We start from the raw sequence: 26,404 nt of genomic DNA, 5'->3' as shown, positions 1-26,404 counted from the left end.
GAGTAACTCTGCATCATGTTGCATTGCATCACATCAACCTGTCAGTGATTATTTTCCTCTAGCTGCACACCCTGTCCTGTTTTATTCCGACTAAAAGAATCCACCTTTTGTCAGAATGAAGTGTGAATGATCTGAAGTGTTTTATTTAAAATAATATTCATTTTGACGCAATGGGACATGATGCCATGCAAATATCTGTCCTTTACATGATGCTTTAAATAAGCGAATATAACTCTTTTATAATTGCAATGTAAAAATGTCAAATAAGGTGAAGCGTGGCCTATTTCACACCTCATTCAGGTCATGCAGAAGGCTCCGAATGCTTCCCTGTCACACTGAGATGCAGAACGTCATCGGGTACCAGGCATTCATAGTGACTTCAATTTTAATGAGCCCCATCAGCACTCGTTCTTTCCTTAAACTGAAGCGGAACAGATAGAAAGAAAGAGAAATAAATAAAAATCCCCCCCCTTTCCTCTTTTTCTGTCATCTTTTCTGTCAGCTGCTGTGACATTTCATATAGTCCTTACCCGGAAGACGTGTCTGCAGTGCTTGGCAGTTCCTCTGTGAAATGAAGTCTACTTTGCTGCATTGTTCGGCGTGAATGCCAAACAGAACCCACCAATTAATTTGTATGAGGATGCTGCATGTCCGAAATGTCCGAGAAAAAAAAAAACCCAGCTTTGCTTAATGATGTATATCTGGCTGATGTAAACACTTAATGAGCTGACCTTTGGCTGCTATGTGCTAGCGGAGCACAAGGAATAATTACCACACCCTTCTATCAGAAACAAAAAAACTTGAGACATTAAATGGAAATAGAAACTTCTGAAGGTTTATTCCATGTTACTCAGAACACGAAAACACTTTTTATTTAATTGTTGAATGAGAAATCTAATATTTAGTTCTTCAAACACTTTTTTGTTCAATTCAACATGTATTCTTTTATTAAGAAACCCATAAAACGTGTCCAGATATTAATAATCAATTTAGACATTTTAGAATTTTCCCTCAATAAAACTCTGGCATCTGTAATAAACAAATGTGATTACTACACTTAATTTATTATTAATATAAAAAAACAAAATCATATCGATCATATCCTGGACATAAATCCTTGAATGACTTAAATACTTAATGATTTTTTATTTTTTTTATTCAGCTGAGAGCTAAGATTTTTACTTATTTTGTTTATTTGGTTCAAAATTCTTTTATTGGGATGTTGGGCTTTTTCCACTTGTATAATGTTTGTATAATTTAATACAATTTTCTTAATATTGTTCAACCACCTCAATACAGGGAAAGTTTACCATTGTTTTATTTCTACCTAATTGATGCAGCAGAGCCCTATTTCTTTTAGACTGTCCACCTCTCTCATCTTCTTAAACAGATCAGCTTTGAGAATCAATTTTCATTTTAATCCATTAATCACTGCCAATTTTAAGATGAATGTAACCTGACTGTTATGCTTGAGGTTTGTGAGTTAAATAGATTTTGATATTAAAAAACACCCATAACTGTGCTTATTGACAATTCGATATCTTTCTCAACGAATAATAATAAAGTTCTAACCAACAGCCCCAGAATCACCAAATACATCACAAAGATTTAAACTGAATCTAATATCATGTGGTTCAGGGTGGAAAGCCTGAAACTTCTTTCTAATATTCTGACCCTATATGGTTGGGCTGCTTACAGCTTCAATTTGTTTGTGTATAAATCCATTTATAATAATTTTTTGTCTTTTATTTTAGGACTGGGCAATATGACATAACTGTTTTGAGATATTATGAATGGAATAGTGATTATAATGTCTATACAACACTCTAAAAGCAGTTAATTTGAAGTTTTGATAGCTTTTTTTTTGTTATTAACATCATTAAATTCAAAGTAAAAACAACTATTTTCAGTATTATGAATGTTTTTTAATTATGAAATAGAAGTAACATTGAGTTCAGTTTTTCACAGTTGTGCTGTTTCGCAGGCAGTTTGGTCGTATTTACATACAGTTTGACACAATTCCTTCAGGTATCATAATATGATATTTTCATCATAACGCGCGGCTCAAATCTCAGCATTTGTTAAATCATTACAAGTCGCACGGGATCTAAATTTCCTTGTGAACAAAATATTGTTTCTTAAAAGGAGAATGAAATGTGTGATATACGTGCAGAAACACCGGGTTTGGTAAAATGTGAACAGCTCACGTCTCAAGACGAAAATCTTTTTATACAGCGAAATGAAATGTACCAGACAGAAAGGAATAAACAAAACGAAAAACAAATTTAAAAAAAAAATAAATAAATTTTCAAAATAAGAAAATGGACAGATATTGACAGATGTTTGAAGCACTAAACGGATATACAGTTAATATCACTACATTAAACCCCTTTCAGCTGTTATAGTATTTAACTTGTGTTTAAGCAGCATTAGAACTTTAAAATGAAATAATAATTGCTATACTATATGGCGAAAGATTTGTGGACACCTGATCATTAAAACAAATTAGACATCCCATTCTAGATTTATTGCCTGTTTACTCAGAATTTGTGCAAATTCAGCCATAAGAGGATTTGTTCTGTAAGTTCTGGGTCTGGGATGCAGTCATGTTCAAGTTCATTACAAAGGGGTTTACTGGGATTGATATGAAGGCTCTTTGCAGTTCTTCCGCACTTTCCAAACTTTGACAAACCATGTCCGTTGTGAAAAGTGCTATAGAGTTAAACAGAACTGAACTGAATTGAATGTTCTTTTGGAGCTCGTTGTCATGTTGAAACAAGTTTTGGTGAGGGGTCCACGTACATTCAGATATATAGCATATACAAAAGCTACAGCTCGAGATGAATAATGGGAGAACAAATCTACTGTTATTGTAACCTGGAAAATGAAAGGTATGTACTGTATGTGTATGTGTATGTGTATATATATATATATATATATATATATATATATATATATATATATATATATATATATATATATATATATATACACATACAATACATACCTTTCATTTGCTAGGTCACAATTAGATTTGTTCTGCCACTATTGATCTTTAGCTGTGTGTGTGTGTGTGTGTGTGTGTGTGTGTGTGTGTGTCTGTGTGTGATCATCATCAAGGACAAATCGCTGTAATCTACTCCACAGTACTTCATGTACAGTATATGGAGTGCACTTCCAATCAGAATTAAGCTTGTTATTATAATAAAGTTTCCATTAATGTAATAATTGCTCCTACTCTTTGTCCCTCTGGCGCATTGTGATTAATTACTAAACAACATGATATGACAAGCTCTCTATGAACAGGAATTGGGGATCTCTGCTCCATTTATAACAGCCTCTCAGTAACAGTGCATTTTGCTACATAGTCCCATCAAAGTGCTAGAAAAGCAGCTCATTTTAATACTTTCTCTTCTTTCCTGCAGACCCATGTGGCTGAAATACTCGGCTTTCTGAACGGAACGTAGCTCGATGACGAAAAAAAAGGATTTTTAAAAAATCTTCTGTACATAACACAACCTAAATCTTGCTTTTTAAAACAAAAGTCCAGACGATTCCTTACAAAACTACACAGGAATTCTTTTTTTTTTTCTTTTTCTTTTCTTTTTTACATTTCATCAATAATAATCTCGAGACATAAATGACTAGCTAGAAACCTAGTAACCAGCTAGAGTGTGCTTCATCACTGACACTACACTATGACCGGAATGGAAAAGAAAAACAGGTTCGGAAACAGAACCACGCAAAACAGGTGGAGAAAATACATAATCGTACCGTCCTCACATAATTGTGCATACAAGTGTCTCTAACACAAAACCCAGTGGTTCGCTCATTCGTTTTGCTCGCACATAGGCCTGATTTTCATCTCTGTGAACTTCAAGGAGTACTGCAAACCAGTCCAGGAGTACCACTCGATGCCGTCGGCGTAGGAGGAGTGCTGGCCGCGCAGGTACTGTCCGTTCAGGTTGGACATGTGGCAGTTCCGGTACCACCAGGCTCCGTGGTAGAAAGAAGCGCAGTTGTTCTCCGAGTGATCGTTGTCCTTGTCCTTTGTGGTGAACTTCATGCCGTTGTGTTTGAGCAATGAGTCCCCTAAAGCGACAGAGACAACCTGGATTACTGTGCGAAACAGTGATTTAGAGTCATTTTCAAAATTGCTGGCACCCTTGAAAAGAATTACTATAATAGAAAAAATATATACTACATCTCCGTCCTAAAATCCCTCTTTCTGTACTGACTTGCACTGATTTTGACTTGTCAGTCTTTTTTCTTCAATGTCCTGTCATGAACTAGTCTTTATAATGTCATGTCATGTATATAATGTATATCTTCAGAATGCTGTACTGCTGTAATGACAATAGATCGCAATTGAATTGAATAGAACTGAATGACCTTCCTAGTCTGCAGCTTCTTTCCTGAGGCAGTCAGACTGTTCAACACCCTGCTACCTCCCACCTCCATCTGGCCTAATAAAAGACTTTTACAACTTCCCCTACCTTTTCCTCACTCCTCATTTTTTTTTATTTTGCAGCATAAGTGGTGCTTCCAAAGTGTGTCTGTAAATATCAGAATTCAAGTCACTTGAACAGAGAAATTATTCCAGATTTAAATGTCATAAATCATAGAATAAAGACAACAGTGTTTTTTCTTTCACTGATGTTAATATGCAGAACACTTTTGCAAAGAAATAAAAATGTTAAAAATCATATATCAGGTCTGAAAGTTATTATATAATTACTATCATTATATTATTATTTTTGTTCATGTAATTATTTATCATCATATTCCTCATTATTGTTATTATTGATTGATCATTGATTGATTGATTGATTAATTGATTAATTCCACAGCCCACAGTCTGATAAACTCTGGAGTAGATTCCACAAAGTCAATTGTTTGTACTGCTTCTTTCTTCAAACACTGTCTCTGCTTTAGTTTCCAAATATCATGCACTGCCCTATGTATATACTGTCCTGAGAATTTCTTGTTCAGTGTATTTATTGTTCACTTTGTCACTTGTTTCAATTTGTGGTAACTTGCAACTTATGTACTTCTGTGCACCATGTTGCTGTTTGTTATTATAGATTGGACCAACATCTTCCATTCCAGTGTATATTAGTTATGAGAAATGACAGCAAAACCCTGTAGGCTTCACTTAAACATTATCTAGAATGAGTTTTTTTCACGTTAAAAAAAACTGTATTAATACATTATGCTTCCCTGAAAAAAAAAAAAAAAATCATAATAGTATTTCCTAAAAACTGTCTTTCTTTTTCTTTCTCTCTTTCTCTTAAAAATAGATCTACAACTCAGATAATTTCAGAGTTAATAATGATTCTGCTTTCAGAAAGACATAATAAAAGACTCTAGAAATAGCTACAAAGTGATAACTGTTTACTGAATATATTGCTGGTGGATGTTAAAAAGAGTTTTTCCTAAAAATGGTTGTCACATGAGAGTCCTACCCTGAATGCATTAATGGAAATCACAATAGAAATATATAAAATGGAGAAATTAACATCATTTGTAAACCATTTACTGGAACAATTCACTTTTTTTTCAAATCAAAATCTATGATTTAAAGAAAGATTACTCTCTCTATGTACATAGTTTTTATTCTTTTCTATCAATATTTCTGATGAACATATGTACAAAAAAATGCAATGTGTATATATATATATATATATATATATATATATATATATATATATATATATATATATATATATAAACAGTACAGACCAAAAGTTTGGACACACCTTCTCATTCAAAGAATTTTCTTTATTTTCATGACTATGAAAATTGTAGAGTCACACTGAAGGCATCAAGGGCTATTTGACCAAGAAGGAGAGTGATGGGGTGCTGCGCCAGATGACCTGGCCTCCACAGTCACCGGACCTGAACCCAATCGAGATGGTTTGGGGTGAGCTGGACCGCAGAGTGAAGGCAAAAGGGCCAACAAGTGCCAAGCATCTCTTGGGAAACTCCTCCAATAGTGTGCAAAGCAGTAATCAAAGCAAAAGGTGGCTACTTTGAAGAACCTAGAATATGACATTTTTCAGTTGTTTCACACTTTTTTATTATGTATATAATTCCATATATAATTCCACATGTGTTAATTCATAGTTTTGATGCCTTCAGTGTGAATCTACAATTTTCATAGTCATGAAAATAATGAAAACTCTTTGAATGAGAAGGTGTGTCCAAACTTTTGGTCTGTACTGTATATATATATATATATATATATATATATATATATATATATATATATATATATATATATATATATATATACGAGCATAGATGTAGCTGTCTGTGCAATAATTATATATAAGTGTACTTATTTAAATAATGTCTGACCTACATCTGTAGATTAAAAAAAAGAAGAGGCTAACCAAAATAAATGGAAGAATCGCACTGCAGCAAGACAACTATCTGAAGTATGAGAGCGTGAGAGTGACTTCACCTCTGAACTGTTCAAAGGAAACAAAGTTAAGGTTTTGCTGTAGCCTGCTCAGTGTCTTGAACCTGAGATGCTCTAGCACAGGGGTGGGCAATTAATTTTTACAAGGGGCCACATGAGAAACCTGAATTGTGTCAGAGGGCCATACCAACGATAATATTTTAGAATGCAAGGCCAAAACCAAAAACCGAAACACCGAAAGAAAAGATTATGTCAATTATTAGAACCATTGCATTTATGGCTATGAGTGTGTACTAACCCCACTAAAATCAATGCATTGCAATTCAAAGAATAAATCAATTACAAAAGATTTTAATTATTATTATAAATTATTGTTATTTATTTGTTACAATTCATAGTATTGACAGACAGACAGCAGTCAATTATTATTAGCAACGGTTTGTTAAACGAAAATAATTGATCGCCGAACGTTTGGAAGCCCTTTTAAGTGAATGGAACATTCTAATCTACAGCATTAAGAAGAGCTGTGTAATAAATAATATTATATTATAATGATGATTATTTTCGGGATCCACGGGGAATGTTTCAAAAATTAACCCGTCGATCCACTGGCGACCACTGATCTAAGGCAATGAATTCCATCATTTTTTGTGTTATGCCTTTTGCCTTGGCACCATCACTGGAAAACTTTCCTGCCTTTTCAAAAACGTCCTCTACAGACGGAGTGCGCATGCTCGGATTGACTTTACTTTTCTGCGCGCGTCCTTCTCATATTTGAAATGGCAATGAGGATGTTTGGATTTGAGGTGATAAATTAAACCCGACTTGGAGAAACTCTTTGCAGATACACCCCCTCTTGAAATTTCAGCATTGCATGTTTTGCAAATCGCTCTCCGCACACCGCAGACATGTTGCTCTTATCCAGATAACCGTGTGCTGGCTGCGCTTTTTTATTGCGTCATTACAATTGTGTTTCGGCCGTGTTGTTCCAGTGATTTAGGTATTTCGGCCGAAAATTTTCGGTGGCCGAATTTTCAGTGCATCCCTGTAATTTATGATTGGCCTCACGCAGCCCGGACAGGGACGTACAAAGTGCCGGTCGTGGCCCGCGGGCCGTAGTTTGCCCAGGTCTGCTCTAGCAGGACTCCAAATGGATCATGCTCAGAAACCTTAAAAAAAAGTATGAACAATTTCTCAATGAAATGTGAGCTAAGATTCGACCACAGTCATGTAAAAAGCTGAGCTACTGATAGTGAACATTTTGCAGTTCGTGCTTAAGAAGTTATTGGGTTCAGTACAAAATTATAGTATGGAATTATAGCTGGAAGATGTTCCTAAGAGGGTGCCAATAATTTTGGAGGATGAATGTAGAGTTGTCCACATAAAAAAAAGGAAGGGATGTGAGAAGCATAGAAAAATGACTAAACCGCTTTGTCTCATTACGTCTCATCATGCAGTTCAATTACTTCAAATAACTGAGACTGATTAAACAGTAAAAACTATATTGAGCATAATTTATCACACCAGACACGTTATTCTCATTGGGCTGTACATTTTTGTTCCACATAAGCTGCTTAAACTTTATTAATTAGCTCATGAGCTTAACAAATGCAGGTATGAACGAATCTAAGTCAAACAACCATAAATTCTTATCTAGGAGCTTTACTACAGAGAAGAACGGGACTTAAAAAAAAAAAAAAAAAAAGATCGTACACAGAAGTGCAGGACAGGAGCGAGAAAGAAAAAAGAAACGAAGCGAGCCGCTCGCTTAATGTGCCCTTTTTAAGCAGTGTGATGGACTGCGAGTCTCAAGAATGTAATGTGGCTGTGAGTGTTAGGCCTCATCTATTCTAAACTAATCGCAGCTCTCAGACTGTGTTGATAAAATCAGGCTTTACTACAGCACTGTGGCTCACACTGGCTCTTTTACTGCAGCCGACGAGAGGCTAGCGATACAGTTATGTCATATCATAAAGAAGAGTTAGATGCCGTAAATCCCTCTTGTGTGCCTCGAGAACTCATCAGCGTGTTTAGTGAGGTGATGAATGGCCAGAATGATGGCACCAGTGAATGAAAAACAAGCGAATGTTACAGGGTGAAGGGTTTCCATTAACATCTGAGGTCTATTCAAAGTCTGAAATATGTTCTATTCTAACCGAAATTCACAGATACTGTAAACTACTGGAGAATGAGGCTCATTTTAAACTTTAACCTTTTCAAAACATTTAAGTTCAGATCTTTTGCAAGCCTGTCATTATTTAAAGCTATAACCCTTGAACCCTTCCTTATCAGATTGCATTAGATGTGCATGAGAAAGTTATGTAACATCAACAGAATGTGTAGTACTTCACACTAATTTAGAAATAATTATGCCTTTCGTTTAAAAAAATTGGGACAAAAAAAAAAAAAAACCAAAAAGCCAGAATGACCCCCAGATCAATATTTGGAGAATGTATTGAAGATACAATTGGGGTCGAATTCTGTGCAAAATTCTGTTGCTGGATATTCAGTCAAAGCATAGCGAATTTTTGAAATGTCTATAAATTCACACTAGAATATTCTACTCATCCATCCATCTACACACTCATCTTTCACAACTCCAATTGTTGGTGATACACCAGGTTTAACCTAAAGATCTATGTACAGACATTAAGAACAAGCTTTAAAGCAGAAGCACATGAAGGAATAAATGAAATTTAAATGCCTGCTTGCCATACACTTATTTTTAAAAAAATTTTTTTTAAATGACTCTGGACAAATACTTTAGAGTAGAATTATGCATGTTTTTACCGCGGAAGTGTCAGCATTACTAACAAAAAATAAATCATGGCAGGCAGGCAGCCACAAATAACTACATTTCCCCACAAAAGCCTTAGTGCATGTCAGCAGCTGCATGTTAACAGCACAAATAATAAGCCTCTCTTTTGGTCTTGTGCATTTACTGATTATAGCCAAGCTCTCATGATGTGAATCTGTTCTGAAGGCATTGTGGAATCCAAAGGACAAAAAAACAAAGGTGGGGGAAGTTGACGTAGCTGATATCACAAGGAAATGCTAATTTTCTTATCCATAGCTTTTTCCTCTAAACAAATTGAATTCACATCCATTTTGCTACTCAGACTTACATTATTTAAAGGCTTTAAAACTCCCACATGGCCTCTGTTACACTTGTGTGAATTCAGTGTACTTCAATTGTTGCTAATAATATTAGATATGTTACTGTTTGACATTTCCAGCCATATGTGCTTTTTCCCCAATCTGTTACTATAATGGGATGTTTTTGGAGGTGTTAACATTACATTTTCTGTTCACTTGAAGTAGGAGAACCAAACCTGCTCTAGCATGAAAATAATTCCCCTGCCAGTTCCAGTGAGATATGGTTTACTTGGGCTTTAGTGGAAGATCTTTAGTTGCCTGCTATAGAGCTTTGACCTGAATCTTATTTTACACCTTTGGAAAGAACCACTGACTGCACCCCAGGCCTCCTCACCTCACCTACTTCAGTACCTGACTTTATTATTGCCCTTGTAGAGAATCTGCACAACCACACTTCAAAATCCTCCCAAACTAGAGCAAGTTACAGCAAATAGGGACTAAATGTTGAATGGGATCGCATGCAATCTGATGGTCAGGTGATTCGAATCACATACAAATCTTATGATCAGGTGTCCACATACAGTGTAACTATACACACCACATAATAACACACTACACAATTACACACAACAAAGTAAATCCTTGTAAACATTAAGCTGTGGAGGATTATGGGAAAGTAACTCCTTTAAACATTTAAGCTGCCTGTTCTTCAACCCCCCAAAAAACTGTCCAAATTTTGCTTTCTCATTATGGTGATGTCTGGACTCCATGGAGCGGACTTCCATTTGTCGGACACACTATTATTTAGGTTGTCGAGGATACCGGACTTTTTTCACCTCAAACGTGACCTCAATCTGCCTTTCGGAAAAATTGCATTTCGTGGATTCCTGTGTTTTTTTTTTCCCCGAAGGGTATGAACCTGTTTCACTCGCACGACGTGGCGGGTAATGGTGTAGACACCATCCAGACTTAAGGCCACTATACTCCAAAACGGACGCATTTTATTTATCTCAAAAGGGTAGAAAAGAAACACATATGATTCGATGCACAACAGTGTACCAAAACAAATTCCCTTTTTTTGTTTCACAGAAGTGCAATCATTTCCCTGCACAGATTTTTGAAGATCAGCAAGCAGCCGTTCAGAAAATGAGTTTTTTGGGTTGTTTTAATCTTCAGAAAGTCGGAGGAAGAAAAAAAAATGTAATTGGATTTATTCCGTTTTGAAGCGGTAAAAAATATAGCCAATTCTATTAGCTCTTTCAGAATCTTGAACTCTATAATAGACTAGATAAGCACTCCTCATGCTCTGATACAAACACAATACGTCTATCATCAGTCAGTTTAGCTAATATTATGCTATTATAAAATTTTTTGGATGATCAGCCTGGCTTTCTTGCATTAGACAAAACTTTTGACAAAATTTTTCCACAGAGAAGCGAATAAAAAAAAAAAATTGTTGCATTAAGGTTTCATCTTTCATTTTTTTTTATTTTAATATAAAACAGTATAGATGGAATAAACCACAATGGAGTGTGCTGTTACAGGAAAATAATCAATGATGGGTGGAAGCTATTTTTTGTCTGAGACCCCATTTAACACTTAGTCCCGGTCAACTAATTTTATCAGTCCACTTTCGGAGAGCCCTGATGTTTCCTGGGCTGGTCCACTGTGTGTATCATTTTGCTCGCCTGTGTGTTTGACAGATTGTGCTTCCTGATTCAAAATGGTTACTACAGTAGTGTTAGTGACGTCCTCTGCGGATGTGGCAAGGATAGTTTCCAGGAATATAATTTTTTACTTTCAAATATTAAAGCTCATCGAATGACGATGAAAAGGAAGAAGGACACCTATTTGTCCCAGGAGCAGCTTTACCGGGAATTGTACAAATCAATGTGAGTTAGCTAGAAAGCTAGCTGACATGCTGTAAAGTGAGTCTAGCTTCTTCTGGATCTATTTCTGCTAATGGAGTAAAAATAAACAGAACATTTGGTTATGTTGTGTCAGAAATGTCACAAACCCGATACTAATGTCAGCCTGTGGGCTCATGCCTATTGTATGGCTGAATCAGTGTATATAACAGTGTTGATATTCAGTATCTGTGCAGTCTTGCTCATGGGACGTTGCTTAATGTTAGTTTGTCATATTATTAAGAAAGTAATAAAGACAAGGTCCTGTGCAGGGAATGGCCTTACAGTAGCTTTGACAAAGTGCTGACACTGGAGACTCCTTTCTTTGCCATATAATACTTAAAGAGTTCAGTTTATTTATAGACTTACATGGAGCATCAGTCAGTGAAGCCCTTCTGACATAATCATTACTATAGAAAGATTGATGACAACAATTTACTTAATATTAGTCTGAGTATTTACCACGAAACGGGGCAGCTATCGGGCTTCGGTTATAGAAATCTACACCCTTTGAAGGATCAAAATTGAGAATCGGTCTGATGTATAAAAAGAGCATTTAGTAACCCCAGTCTTGAGTCACACTAATACATAAGTCTCATGTGCAATTTTTATTGGTCACATACAGTTTACACTGATTGATTGATTGATTGATTGATTGACTGAATGATCAATCGATTGGAGGTCTTCCTGAACTGAACTGATGCTTCAAAGTACATGAAGTCCTTCATAAAGTATAAGGCTCTTATCATTAAATACACAGTTATGACTGAGAAAACACAGATGAGCACACAGCACACACACACACACACACACACAGACACACACACTCACACACAATTAAAGACAACAGGAAGGTCGATAAGCCCTAGCTTTTAAATAATAAGTACAGAAATTGCTGCATTATGAATGTTTTGAATCGGAAACCTGAAGGCATCCTGGGTAATTAAAGCAGAGTATAAGCAGCCTTCTCTCTCTGATTTATGGTAATAGAGTGTTTGTTTATGACTTCTATAATAATGGCCTGTCTGCTTTCTTGGAATACCATTTACTGTATGTGCTATGATGCTTCATTATCACTGCTCTTTCCAGTTCTCTGAAGGTCAGATCAGTGAGTTAAGCTGGAGATGGAAGTGAGAAACCTTGACCTGGACAAAGCCCAATTAACATTATTAAGAAAGACAGTTCAGGTGAAACATATGTGTTTCAGGCCTAATTATTAATAAATCTAACAGAAAATGACAAACTCAATCTTTTAAAAAAAGTTTCTTTAAATTTTGCATATTACTAGATCCTTAACTGTTAAACAAAAACCTCAGAGAATCTTAAAACCGGAAACAGGAAAAAGTCTGGATAGTGCACAGATCTTTTGTGCAGCATGTGTTTTTAGAATAGACAGAATTTTACAGTCCATGAAGCATTTCACCATAATGCATTTCTGAAAGGGTTCCTCCTTCCCTATGAATCTGAAAAGATTCAGGCTGGGATATAGAGTCCTCACCATACCTGCTGAATACTAAAGCTTTCAGGACAAAGAATGAACCTACCAGCGGTTCCTGAGTAGTCCGCTATGCTCAATGGGTAGCCGTCCTCATCCGGGTCGACGGAGAACAATCCTACGCCAAAGGAACCATAGTGTGCGAACGAAGTGCTGTTCTCAAAGTCCTCCAGGTCAATCCTCAACTCATAATTAGCCTGAATGGTCAGTGCATGAATCCGCTTCAAACCTGAAAAACAAGTCATGTCAGACAGTGTATAAAATAACTCAAAAAAGTTTTATTAATCAGTTCTGGAATGACCACACTTCGTGACATTTGTAGTCACAATTATGCCATTTGGCAGATGCTCGTATCTAGAGCTTGGAAAGTGCTTTAAAATTTTTATCAATAATAAAAAAACTTTCTTTCGGCTTCTCCCATTAGGGGTCGCCACAGCGGATCATCCGCATGTTTGATTTGACACCTTTTACACTGGATGCCCTTCCTAACGCAACCCTCCCCATTTATCCGGGCTTGGGACCGGCACTAAGGCTTGTGCAACCTTAATGGCTGGGGTTGGTACCCTGACCGGGATTGAACCCGGGCTACAGCATCGAGCGCGCCGCATCCTAACCATTAGACCACCAGGGAACCTAAATCTTTATCAATAATAACATCCCAAAAGTCTCAGGTCATGGATTAAGAATACTATCAGTCTAAAAACTCTTTTGGGGAGAACGTCATGTTGATTTCTTTTTCAATCGCTTTTCATTTTGACTCCTGTGTCTTGTCCCTAGCAGGTCTGCTTCTGAGCACCATTCGACCTCTGCAACTACATTTGCGGAATTGGCAGATGCTCTTATCCAAAGGGAATTACAATTATCTCCCATCAGAGCAGTATAAGTTCTGATGGTTAAGTGCCTTGCTCAAGAGCCCAGCTATGGCATCTTAGTAGTGCTGGAATTTGAACTCACAACCTTCTTTCAGAAGTCCACGTCCAACTAATAGTTACAACCTTCCTAAGTTCTCCAACACCGGCCGATTCCTCCACTGCCCTCTTGTAGTGGCCGGCATCCTATTTACTGGTGCTTGCTGGAAGTAACACATTTATTGTGAAAATGGTCCCGTAATGAATTTACAAATCAATTAATTAATTTCTAGTATTATAGGTGAATTAGATTGTCTGTAGACAACCTTAAAAAAAGACAATATAGGATAATTTGAAGTCTGGATGCCCTGGATACACCTGACCAATATATGTTCCAGGACTTACTGTAAATTAAACTAGATTGGGACTTGTCACTGTATGCTTTTATCAAGACTAATAACGTGTGCAGTTTTATACAGAAGCTTTGTCTCAGCTTCAGTTGTTCGCAGCTTGTATTGTTAAGGTTAAGGATAAAGAATTGTGAAGTTCCACTTAGCTGTTAATAAAAAGGTTTTTTGGAAAACGTATTAAATAAAGTTATTTGCACTCATCTTGTTTATAAAACCCAGCACTTAAGGGCTTTCGAACTCATGGCCTTCCAAATAGATTTTATTGTCATTGTAGTGATAGTTTATAGGACTGTGGTGAGACCTGCGATGTTGTATGGTTTAGAGACAGTGGCATTAAGTAAAAGACAGGAGGCAGAGCTGGAGGTAGCAGAGCTGAAGATGTTGAAGTTTTCGTTGGGAGTGATGAGGGTGGACAAGATTCTAAATGAGTTTATTAGAGGGACAGCGCATGTAGGATGTTTTGGTGACAAGGTGAGGGAGGCGAGATTGAGATGGTTTGGACATGTGCGGAGGAGATACATGAATTATATTGGTAGAAGAATGCTGAGGATGGAGCCACCAGGTAAGAGGAAAAGAGGAAGGCCAAGGAGGAGGTTTATGGATGTGGTGAGGGAAGACATGCAGGTAGTTGGTGTGAAAGAGGCAGATGTAGAGGACAGGGTGGTATGGAGACGGATGATCCGCTGTGGCGACCCCTAATGGGAGCAGCTGAAAGAAGAAGAAGATTGTCATTGTAGTGATACAATGAAATTTGTTTGGTAGCTTTCAGAGACCAGCAGCAATAAGAAAAGTAAGAATAAACAAAAGATAATTGCACTACAATATAATAATATGACAATATGTACAGTGAAATATATGTGCAGTGGAACTTGGAACAGTAGAATGCAAAACAGTGCAAAAAGGTTTGTCAGAATAAGGAAATATTGTTATACTAGTAACTGTTAACTAATAACTAATAAGCCAATCTTACGGCGCTATCATCAGCCTCAGAAACTAGAACCTGCCATATATAAACCAAATGCCATATTTTACATGAGTTCTAATAGTTAGTCACTTATGTATCTGAGTCCCCAGAAATTCTGTATTCAAAAGAGTTAGTGTACACTTGAAGACACACTTTTCACACTTTTGTTAGTCCCAAAAGCAGGGTGCATGCTAACAGGTTAAATACATTTTTCAAGATGACCTTGTAAATTTATATCCCTGAAAGTTTTGTTCAATAATACATGGTAGGGAGGGTAAGATTCACAGATTCGGTGCATCAGTATAAAGGTTAACAATGCGATGCATTGTGCAAAAGAGTGCATTGGATACAAGCTGGCATTCGTATTCTGAAACTAGAACCTGCCATATATATATACCAAATGCCATATTTTACATGAGTTCTAATAGTTAGTCACTTATGTATCTGAGACCCCAAAAATTCTGTATTCAAAAGAGTTAGTGTACACTTGAAGACCCACTTTTCATTTGCTGAGCTTTGGAACGGTGTCCTGATTAATGTCTCCCTGATCGGGTGCAATTCACGCTGCATTTCAGAAATGATTGTAGTTTTGTACAGCACTGGATATGACAACCACAATTAGTTTTTCTGTCCGTCTTCACTAACATGGACGGGAATTACTGGATCCTCTCTCTGACTGTCTTTTTTGATACATGACCACGGCAGAGAACGCTCCTTCAAAACTTCACCTTCTTTTCAACAGGCATATTTTTTTTCTGCATTTGTGCCTGTTGTCTTTTAACATTTTTCATTCATCTTTCAATATTCTAATTTAAATAAATGTAAAGATTGATATCAGAGAGACCTTGTGGACTTTCTAGCCTTTAGCTTTTAGTTTTAATAATACATAGCATCCCTGATATTGGTAGTGTTTTTTTTTTCATGTGTATGTTTTTTTTATGTATGTTTGCTTTTTCATTTTTGTCATTTCTTTGAAAAAAACAACAACAAGGTGCTTGTATATTTTGACTCTGTTTTTCCTCAGGGCTATTACTGGTCATGTCTATATAAATCTTTGTTATTTATTACATCTTATATGTACTCTTGATTCTTGGAAAAACCCCATTCTGAATGTGCATTTATCCTGCCTAGTTGTCATGGCTGCACCTGATCCCAGATCTTGAAACACCTTGGTGCTGGCGAGTTTTATTCTATATAAGGGGTAAATAAGAGCATATAAAAGAAATATACATTTTCCTACGGACACTGTTTTTTGTTTAGTAGCTAAAATTTCAAACAGTCACTTGACTATTATCGTTCCATTGCAGTCCACAAAAAAAAAAAACTGTAGAATAAATTCAGTGCATATTTAATTCTTCTACATAATCCCACTATCTCTATCGAACTGTGCGTCTTGAAGTGTATCGTGTTTAAGTATTTTGTGTAGCATTAATAGCTTTGGCTTGCCCAATCAATTCCTGCTAAGAAATTAGGCATATTCCATTGAAATTTTACCATATTGGTATTTAAAAATCATCAGTCAACCAGGCTTATAACTAGACTAATGGTCAATACAATAGGGAGAAGCCCACAATACCAAATAATAAGCTTTTAATGGTCTTAAAAACAAATCATTATTAAGAATATTATATAAAAAAATGCAGGAAATGTTTTATTCAAAGCACTTTAGTGTCTATAACATTATTCTTTGATACATTATCAACTCTGAATGATGGATAGTAAAGCCCAAAGTGTCTTCTTTCCAAAATGAGAACTGTGTATGTAGCACACTTTTGTTTGGAACTGTTACTATTTAAATATAGGTAGGTCATTTTCAGCTGTGTGTCCCAAAAGCAGGGTGCATGCTAACAGGTTAAATACATTTTTCAAGATGACCTTGTAAATTTATATCCCTGAAATTTTTGTTCAATAATACATGGTAGGGAGGGTAAGATTCACAGATTCGGTGCATCAGTATAAAGGTTAACAATGCGATGCATCGATTTAAAAGAGTGCATTGGATACAAGCTGGCATTCGTATCCTGGTGCATCTTTTTGAACATATTTGCATCAGTAAAAAATTATTTAAGCAATATTTTATATGTAGATTGATTTCCCAGTACCGCTGCTGCGATTTGAATATTATGTATCACTATGGAGACCGAGGCGTGTCCTGAGAGTCACATAGAACATAGATTAACATGGCAGAGGTAGAGCTGCATCTTCCTGGATACAGAACAGGACAAGATTTATTTAATCTTTATTCTTTTCTTTTTTTTATTGCACTACAAATGCCTGCGTGTGAAAGAGCCATGCGCTAGAAGTCAAATGGTTCTTAAATAAATTTGTGATTTGCTGTCTGTCTGAACCAAAGAAATAAAAGCAAGCTATTTGTACAATATTTAATTACATAGCATCATATTTCTTCATTTCATCATATTGCATTAAATTAAGTGTTGAATCAAATCGTAATCGGGTCACACCGTATCATAATTGGGTTGAATCATTTTGCATTGCATCAGTAGCTGCTTCATATGTATCTTTAATGTATCGTATTGTTGGCGATGCATTGAGATTAGAATTTCATCGGCCTCAGGTATCCCTGATACTAGTAGTCTAATTTTAAGTGTTGGTTTATATGTGTTTTATTTTTTATTTCTCTAATGATTTTTGTTGTTTTCTGGTTGTTTTCTGTTTTTTTCCGAAATCTGTCATTATTTGGTTATCTGACACACCTGATGCAGCTCATCAAGGGCTTGGGAATGAGAAGGGCTCAAGCCAGGATTGATTCTTATATGACAAACAGTTTGTTGTTGAGATCTTTGAACTGTATGTACTATGTAATATATATAATTTGATAATTCTCCCCAGCAACCTGAAATTGAAAAGTTTTAGAAGTTTTCAAACTTTCACATTTTTGTCAAACAGGACCATGTCATTCCACCATAACAAAGTTGATGACTCATATAAAAGCACCAAATGCCCTTTGGTTCTCCTCAGACCTATTAGTGACCTATTCAGTTAGGATGAACAAAGCAAGGCAGCGTTCCAAAGAACTTGAGTCAGCTCTTGAGATCAATACCTCAACTCCATCTGCAGTAAGTTTTTAATCCTAATATTCTTCACCCTGGTTTCACAGACGAATGCATTCTATCTGCAGGAGTCCAGGATTTGCTAACTGCAGAGCTTCTTACTCCAAAAACAACATATTGTGCACAGGGGATGCTAGAGAAATGCCCAGAAGAACCCAGCAATTATTAGCATAAAATTGCGGAATTAATAACAAGATTGCCTTTAGGGGAGAGGGGATTTCTGAATCTCTCTGAAGTTAATACTTTCACACCGTCTTGCAGCACGTCTCGCCGGCCGATTCACACCGGAGGAGATGCCAGATCGATTTCAAATTAACTCAAACGCGAACAGAAACAGCAATGGAAAGGGGGTTAATAAAATGAGGTTCCAAATGGGTGAAGACATCGAGGCAGTGATTTTTTTTAATATGTTTTACAGTCCTGTGAGAGTGAAAGAAAGCTGAAACTGTGTCTAAATAATGAGACGGATATACTGAGTATTATCATGACGAGGATAAATGCGGAAAGGCATGACCTGTGGCCGAGCATATCTATGCAACTTATCAAGCATAAACCCCACCCTAATGATTTCCTTGCCGAGTGAACGCTTTGTTCATGGCGGATCACTGCTTCAGTGCAGTGATGCAATAATGTGCCCTCAGGGCCATTTCAAAGCAGAGATTACTGTTACATCTGAATCATCATCTGGTCTAATGGCCTAGTTTATATCACTATTACTATTACTATTACTGTCTGGTCCTCTGTCACTTACTAATCATGTTGTCAGTGCATGGTGGGCAATTATCACACATTTACAATATTCAGCCGTTTACAGATATACTGGAAGTGTTAGCATGCCAAATGCTACTAATGGACCAGAAAACTTGAATCTTTCATGGCAATGAAGTTTATTCTACAGTGATTCGTCAGAAGGTTTGGATTCATTTAATATAACAGCAGCTTTTGCTAAATTTTAGCTGTATTTCCAATGAATCAGAAGGTGGTAGGTACTCAGTTGGTAAGGCACTGGACGATGGATGGAAGGTTATAAGTTTAAGCCCCAGCACCACCAAGTGGCCCCTCCTGGGCCCTTGAGCAAGACAAAATTTTTGGTTTAATTCCAACAAATAGGGAGGTGGAGTGGTTAGGGCATTAGACTCTGGATCCACTAGTCGCAATTTCAAATCCCAGCACCACCAAGATACTCTTTGGATCTTAAGCAACTATGAACACCCTTGAATAAGGGTGTCTACAATCTTTTAATACAAGTTTTTCGATGAAGACAAATATTTATGTTCATATATTTAACTTTATGGAAGGAGTCTCCATAAAGTTAAGCTCATACACAGCCTAATGTTGTCTGATTTACAATGGTAACAAGGTTCATACTGGACTGCAGGAAGAAAACTCAATAGGAACAAGTTCACTGTGCAGTAACTCTTCTTTGAGTTGAAATACATCACACAATCCTGTCATCATTTTCCATTTACAGCATACCATCACGTTATTACCTAATAATACAAGGAAATGCGTGTCTGTGCTGAACAGCTAGAATCTAGAAACATTCTCTGCAAAGACACGTTCTTCAAAACCTTACCAAACACTATCAATGCCAGTTTTTAACCAGGTATTTAAGCACGTACTGAGTTTCTGAGCTGGATGTAGTACATTCGTGAAAACACATATCTTTTGATGCCCTCTCAGCAGCCCCTGATTTATTTCCTGATGCCTCTAAGCACTGATCAATTTCTATTCACGCTCTTTCGTTTCCTTATTCACTATAGAATACCCATCAAAATCTAAACACAACCTTGAAACCCTTTATATTCTTTGTTTTGTCAAGTTTATGGACTAAAAACTCTTCTGAGTTCCTGTCCTATTCTTGCTAAATAGAACTAGTTTATATATAATCTGACCTTGAGTTAAGCCTTGTGACAATCACTATAGAAACATACTACTTGCTCTGTCTGGCTTAGTTGATGTAAGTTATATGATACAATATTTTTACACAGCTTCATAACAGCTAGACATATTACACCAACCTTTCTAAACTATAAGTATCCAATCAGGCAATCATTATGCAGTTAAGCTCTCACCTGTACATTCTGTATCATTTCTGTGTACTTCTAAAAACTGTATATAATTGTAAATTCGTAGCATATCACAGATTATATTCTATATATCTGTATACCATCTGTATTTACACTGTGTGTTACACTTGTACTGTTGTAGATACAATGTACAAATCTCATATATAATCTAATATACACAATTTATCTTGTATATACTGTACACTTTATATATTTCATATTTCTCTACATATTTTCTTACACACATCTTGCACATACTCAAATTTAATTTTCACCTGTAGATCTTATATACATAAGTAGTCTTACAAGTACTTGCTCAAGAGCTTCTGCACAGTTTTGTGCCTATAGCCTTTGTATTTATTAGTTGTACATATATTTACAGAATTATCTGCAATTGTAAATTTGCACAATGCTGGTAGATGCTAAACTTTTAGTTGATGTGTACCTGTAGTATGAAATGACATAAAAAAAAAAGGTTATATCGTCTGTCTGTCTGTCTGTCTGTCTCTCTCTCTCTCTCTGTCTGTCTGTTTGTCTCTCTGTCTGTGTATCCACAGTATAACATATAATATCAGGCAAAAAATCTCAAGAGCTTTGCTTTGATGTTCCCATCAAACATAGAATGGGGAAAATAAAATCTCAGTGGCTTGTAGCTTGGCTGATGGTGTCAGTTTGGCTGGTTTGAGTTCTCGCAAGTGCTGACCTCCTGGAATCTAGAGTTTTTATAAAATAATGCCGAAATAAATCCCGAAAAAACACATTCAGTGAGCGACAGCCATGTGGGTGGAAACACTTGATGAATGAGATGAGTGAGTTAAAAGGAGAACAGATAGATTGGTGAACAGCCAGACGGGCTGGTGCTGGCAGAAAAGCCATGTTAATTCAAAAATCCACTCGCTACCTGATGAACAGAAACGCATCACAGAAAGCATTGCAGACACAATACCTCAAGCCTTGAAGCAGGTGAGCTAAAACGTTAGACATAGAATGATGCAAAAAAACAAACAAACAAAAAAACTGTTTGTGTGTGGAGGGATTGCAGGCTGAAAGACATTCGTTAAAGATATCTGAGAAAAATAACAAGACTGGTCCAAACTGACAGGAAGTCTGTAGTAACTGAAAAAAACACTCTTTACATTGGGTTTCACTCCTGTCTGCGAAGAACAAGTATCTGATGTTACAAAGGTCACACAATCTTTCAAACTGTCCTGCTGAAAAAAAACAATAGAATTTGCAATATTATACAGAATATGCAATTTTTATAATAGGACTTGTATTGGTTTTAAACAGAATTGGTAATTGTAATTTGTTTGTTCTATTCTTAATTCGTGGCTCTTAGTTGCATGCTCTGTCTAGTAGTTACTATTATAATCCAACAGAACAACTTTTGCAACTTCCAATGTAGATTACATGTTGGAATCTAGACACCAATATGGACCATTAGAATGTCATTAGAATCCTGAATTCACTACATTTCTAAAAACTTTAGTTTGAATATAATGATTAAATGGTACACAAACTTTTAAAGGAAACCACTGGGTAATAGTTTTAATAGTAGGCAGTTGGTTTTATTGGTATTTGTAAAAGAAATCATTCAAATCTTTGTGTTTTTTCTGCCACATGATGAGTTATAGATAAATCATAGTTTAAGTAGTGAACGATTTCTAGTGACAGCTGGAAAAAAATGTTTTTTCAACAACAAAACCTGTTTCAATGTTTAACTTGGACTGAACTATGCTAGATCTAGCTAACAAACCATCAGATCAAAGCTTTTTTTTTTTTTGCTTCGTTTTTTAATCCAGGCTAAGCCAAATGTTTGCTGCAGCTCCCTGTTGACAGTGTCATATATTCTCACATCTCCTTAGTTTCCCTCAGTTTACCCCTTGTCAGCCATGAAGAAGCCACGCATTCTGCCACACTAAAGAGGTGAATGACAGGCAGGTTATTTCCCACTCGTCTTCTGTGTGCGAGAACAAAAAAGAAAAGTTTGTATAGAAAACTACGAAACTCGTATAGCTGCTGAATTTAAGAGCGGATTCTGAAGTCGTGATGTGATTTTTAGAACCCAGCTTTTGCCTAATTTAATAACTGAAGCTTACAGTAAGCCAAGTGAAGTACACTATAAATAAACAAGACACCTTATTAAAGTTCAGCAGCCCCCTTTTTTTTTCTCCACAAAAACCTCTGAACATGACGGGAAAAGCGGTGGGTTGACATGAAACTACATCGATATATTGTATCCCAGTAATGCAGTGCTTTTACATGTAAAATTCCAACCAGGTCCTATGTAAATGTACAAAAAAAAAAATATATATATATATATATATATATATATATATATATATATATATATATATATATATATATATATATATATAAAAAGTATATTCAATATTAAAACTAAATACAAGGATTTTTAACATCAAATCAGTTTATAATGATATATTTAAATTAAGTTTTTTACATTAAAAAAAATTATGATATGATCATCATAATCAATCGTCTTTACAAAAACGTATAGTGACAGTTTATCCTAATATCATATTATATTGTCATACAGTATCACACAGCTGAATGGGGAAAAACGAGTAAGTACAGAAGAGTAAAGTGACTGTCTATCAATTTTTTTTTCATTGCCCAAGAGCTCACAGTCACACCCCTTGAGTTTTATGTAAGATGTCTGAAATTCACCAGTCACATAGTTAAAGCTGGAACAAAGTCCTTTCCCCTTCAGTGAACCGATGATTTAGCCATTTTGATTTTGCTTAAGCTAAAGGTGTAATTTTTAGGTGGCTCATATATAAACTTTCTTTTAGCTTCTCCCATTAGGGATCATCATTAGGGCACATGTTTTTACGCTGGATGCCCTTCCTAACACAACCCTCCCCATTTATCCAGGCTTGGGACCTAGCACTAAGAGTGGCTGGGGTTGGTTCCCTGACCGGGGATCGAACCTGGGGGTGGGGATTTTTGCATGATTTTTCAATGATTTTTGCACAATTACAGCCCATAAATAAATGAAGCAGTCACACCTAATATAAAAACGAATCAATTATGTAAGACCTGTAAGTCTTGTTCTGTGCCCTACTGAATTCTGTTGATATGCTCTACATTATGTGTGAGTGTTAATAAACAAAGCTGTTCTTTTTCAACGAGAAGCATGTCGATGTCTTTGCAGCGGAGCGTCGTGACTCTTTCTATTCACACCATGAGACCAAACTGGGTCATTAATTTTTAATCACAGTTCTCCGTCGGCATGGCAGGAGACTGCCTGGTACTCATGGGAGAGCTTTCGGGGAAACAGGTCTCATGTGTGCACAGATGTTCTTCTCAATGTGTTTTACAAGAGAGGAGAAGAGGAAAGAGACGGAGTCTTGGTATATAAATATACACACAGCTACCAAACACACGCACTGATACGACACGCCGTCACTCACATGTCAATTCGGCACACACCTCCTCGAGCAATGACGCATCAAACACACACCCAGTGCTTTTCTGCTTTGATATTGGGTTTCCTTATAACTGAGTGACAGCTCTTTCCAAATCTATCCTTTTTTTTTGCCATAACACACTTGTACTTACCCAAACATACACACACACACACACACACACATACACACACAGCCACTTCTAGCTGTCTACTTCACCACATTTCCCTCCACATTCTTCAATATTTGAAAATAGTTCAACTCATGCGTTGAAAATTGTTTGCTGCCGTGTGTGTGACTACATGCAAATCAGGAGGCTGATGTTTTAAATACGTCAGCTATCAGCTGTCTTATTTTTTCAAGCTCAACGGGAAACAACAAAAATGTCTCTGCATCAGTGGCTTTCTGGGGAATCAAGTGCAATAGCTGCCCTGTCACTGTTTCACCCTTTCGGGACTGAGCATAAATCCATCCATTAGCATCCAAGAAACAAGTTTTAGAGGCTATGAGTTTAAATAGAAAGTTTTAAGAACATATGGTGGGCAAACAAATAGTTCACTCTGTGAGCCGAGACAGAAATCTGGGATTAAAAAAACAAAGGCTAAATAGAACAGTGATCTGTAGAAGTTTCGATCCCATTTGGGTCCAGAGATGCAAAGTTTGAATCTGATGAAATTCTGTTATGGAAGTGAGCAGAGGGTCAGCAAAAAAAGCTGAACTCGGCAAGACAAAGATGAAAACAAATTTTCTGTTTCTGTTTTCTGTTTCGTTTACAGAAAACAGACTGAATTGCTACGCGATGGACTCTGTAAAATGGGTAAAACGGAGGCCTTGCTCGATTCTACATTCTTACTTCACATCACAGCATGTTCACTTCATTTGTGTTTGTTTAGGTTTGTTAGGTCTCTTCCTTCTACCTTTAAGTCGTTGAATGAATGTTCTAAGTGTGCTGAAATCTCAAATCTCTGGCCTTCCGAGTTACGGGCATGTCATGAACAAAGCAAAACTAAATATGACCCTAAAACAGTTGGTAAGATTCAAATGGTCATTTTTCATACTACAAGTACAATGTTGTACTCTATGGTTTTAGTCTGTATGGATTTTCTGCACAGCTTTTCTAATGACATCAGCTACCCAGAAGAAACCCAGAAACTGGGACCAAATAAGCTGCAATGGAGTTTTCTTATGCTGTCTGTTCTTTCCCTTTAAACACACACTATATCACAATCACAACCTCCGGACTCACACACTTGAACTGAGGAAGGACTCTGAGAAAGGGTAGCATCCGTCTTCCTGTTATTCTGCTTGCATTGCTTTTTTCTGCTACTCTGCCTTTAGGCGATTCTTAGCTGAACTTTTTTCTCATCGGTTTTATCTCATTCTTTGCCTTGACTAGCGTAGGCTTTAGTTTGTTTACAAGTTGTGTTTGTGTGTTTATGCTTTGGTGCTTTGGTTAAAAGCCTCTGATTAAGATTCACTGCGGGATCAAGCTGATTCCTTGACTGGGGTGTCATTAAGCTCTTTAAAAATTAAGCTTCCTCTTTTAAAAAATTAATGAAAATAAAAAATGAATATGAAGAAACGTATTTAAACACTGAAAAATAAATTGCATTTATTTTTTGCTGACTGCATTTTGCTCTTAAATTAGTAACACTGATTTTTAGCAATGAAATGTAGCAAATACACAAAAAGTGCTCACTTACATAAATAGCATGAGGACATTAAGGACTAAAGATTAATCTAAAACTGGAGTTTTACATATTACAAATGTAATTTCAATCTATATGTAAAATGGTTGTGTCAATGACAACATAAGTCAAAATCTGATTCAAAAATTAATCAAAAAAAAAAGAAAATGAAAGGTGTTATTTGCTTGTCATACTGTATGTACCCTACAGTAACCCTACACTAAAGTTCTTTCTTCCCAAATACCAGTGATGGAAAGCTGGGGTCAGACATGATACAGTGACCCTGGAGCACAGAGGTTTAAGAGCCTTGTTTAAGGGCCCAAGAATAGCAGCTTAGTGATACAGGGGTTTGAGCCCCTGACCTTCCAAGCAGTAACTCTGAGTCCTAACCAATCAGCTACCACATCCCCAGAGAGAAAGACAGAGAGAGCGAGCAAAAAAAAAAAAAAAAGGAACAAACGAATGAACTAACAGGCAAACAAACAAACTTATTTTATTCTACGTCAGCTCTTGGTGAATATTCCAAACATTTTATTGAACTGAAAGTGTTTAGTATAGTGTGTTTAACATAAATATACACTTTTCAGCCCCTATAACAGATGGAAAATCATGTTTCACAAGTAAAATGCAAAATGGGTTCACATAGTAATATGAAATTTATTGACTTTTGCAGCATTTTACAGTTACAGCATTGGGCAGACTCAATTATCCATGTGAGTTTTTTCCTCATTTATACAACTGAACAGCTATGGGGTTAAGAGCCTTAAACCAGGGGCGCCAGAGGGGGCAGATTGGCATGGCTGAGATTTTATCTTACAACGTTTAAATCCAAAGTCCAATGGCATCATCAGTAAAAACCTGATGATGCCAATGCTATTAAAGTACATGTACATATATATCAGTGTTTAAGTTAAAGAATTTGGAGTGAGGATGTGGAGTTTTGTGGTCATTCAGCCATAAGGGTGTTAGTAAAGTCAGGTACTGATGTAGGTGAGGTGAGG

The 26,404-nt window shown here is 36.4% G+C and overlaps 1 protein-coding gene across 1 annotated transcript in view; it reads right to left on the bottom strand.

Moving 5' to 3' along the window:
• Window positions 1-3,013: 3,013 nt before the first annotated feature.
• fibcd1a (fibrinogen C domain containing 1a) overlaps window positions 3,014-26,404 on the bottom strand; it is a 94,771-nt gene continuing 71,380 nt past the window's right edge. The window contains exons 6-7 of the mRNA XM_046870441.1: window positions 12,972-13,151; window positions 3,014-4,092 (exon numbers count right to left, since the gene is read on the bottom strand). Coding sequence (XP_046726397.1) covers window positions 3,830-4,092; window positions 12,972-13,151 — 443 coding nt within the window. The 3' untranslated portion in view covers window positions 3,014-3,829. The remainder of the gene's footprint in view (window positions 4,093-12,971; window positions 13,152-26,404) is intronic.

Source organism: Silurus meridionalis, chromosome 17, assembly GCF_014805685.1.
Source record: "Silurus meridionalis isolate SWU-2019-XX chromosome 17, ASM1480568v1, whole genome shotgun sequence".
NCBI lineage: Eukaryota > Metazoa > Chordata > Actinopteri > Siluriformes > Siluridae > Silurus > Silurus meridionalis.
The sequence above is the reverse complement of the archived record's forward strand: the minus strand, read 5'-3'. Positions and strand labels throughout refer to the sequence as shown.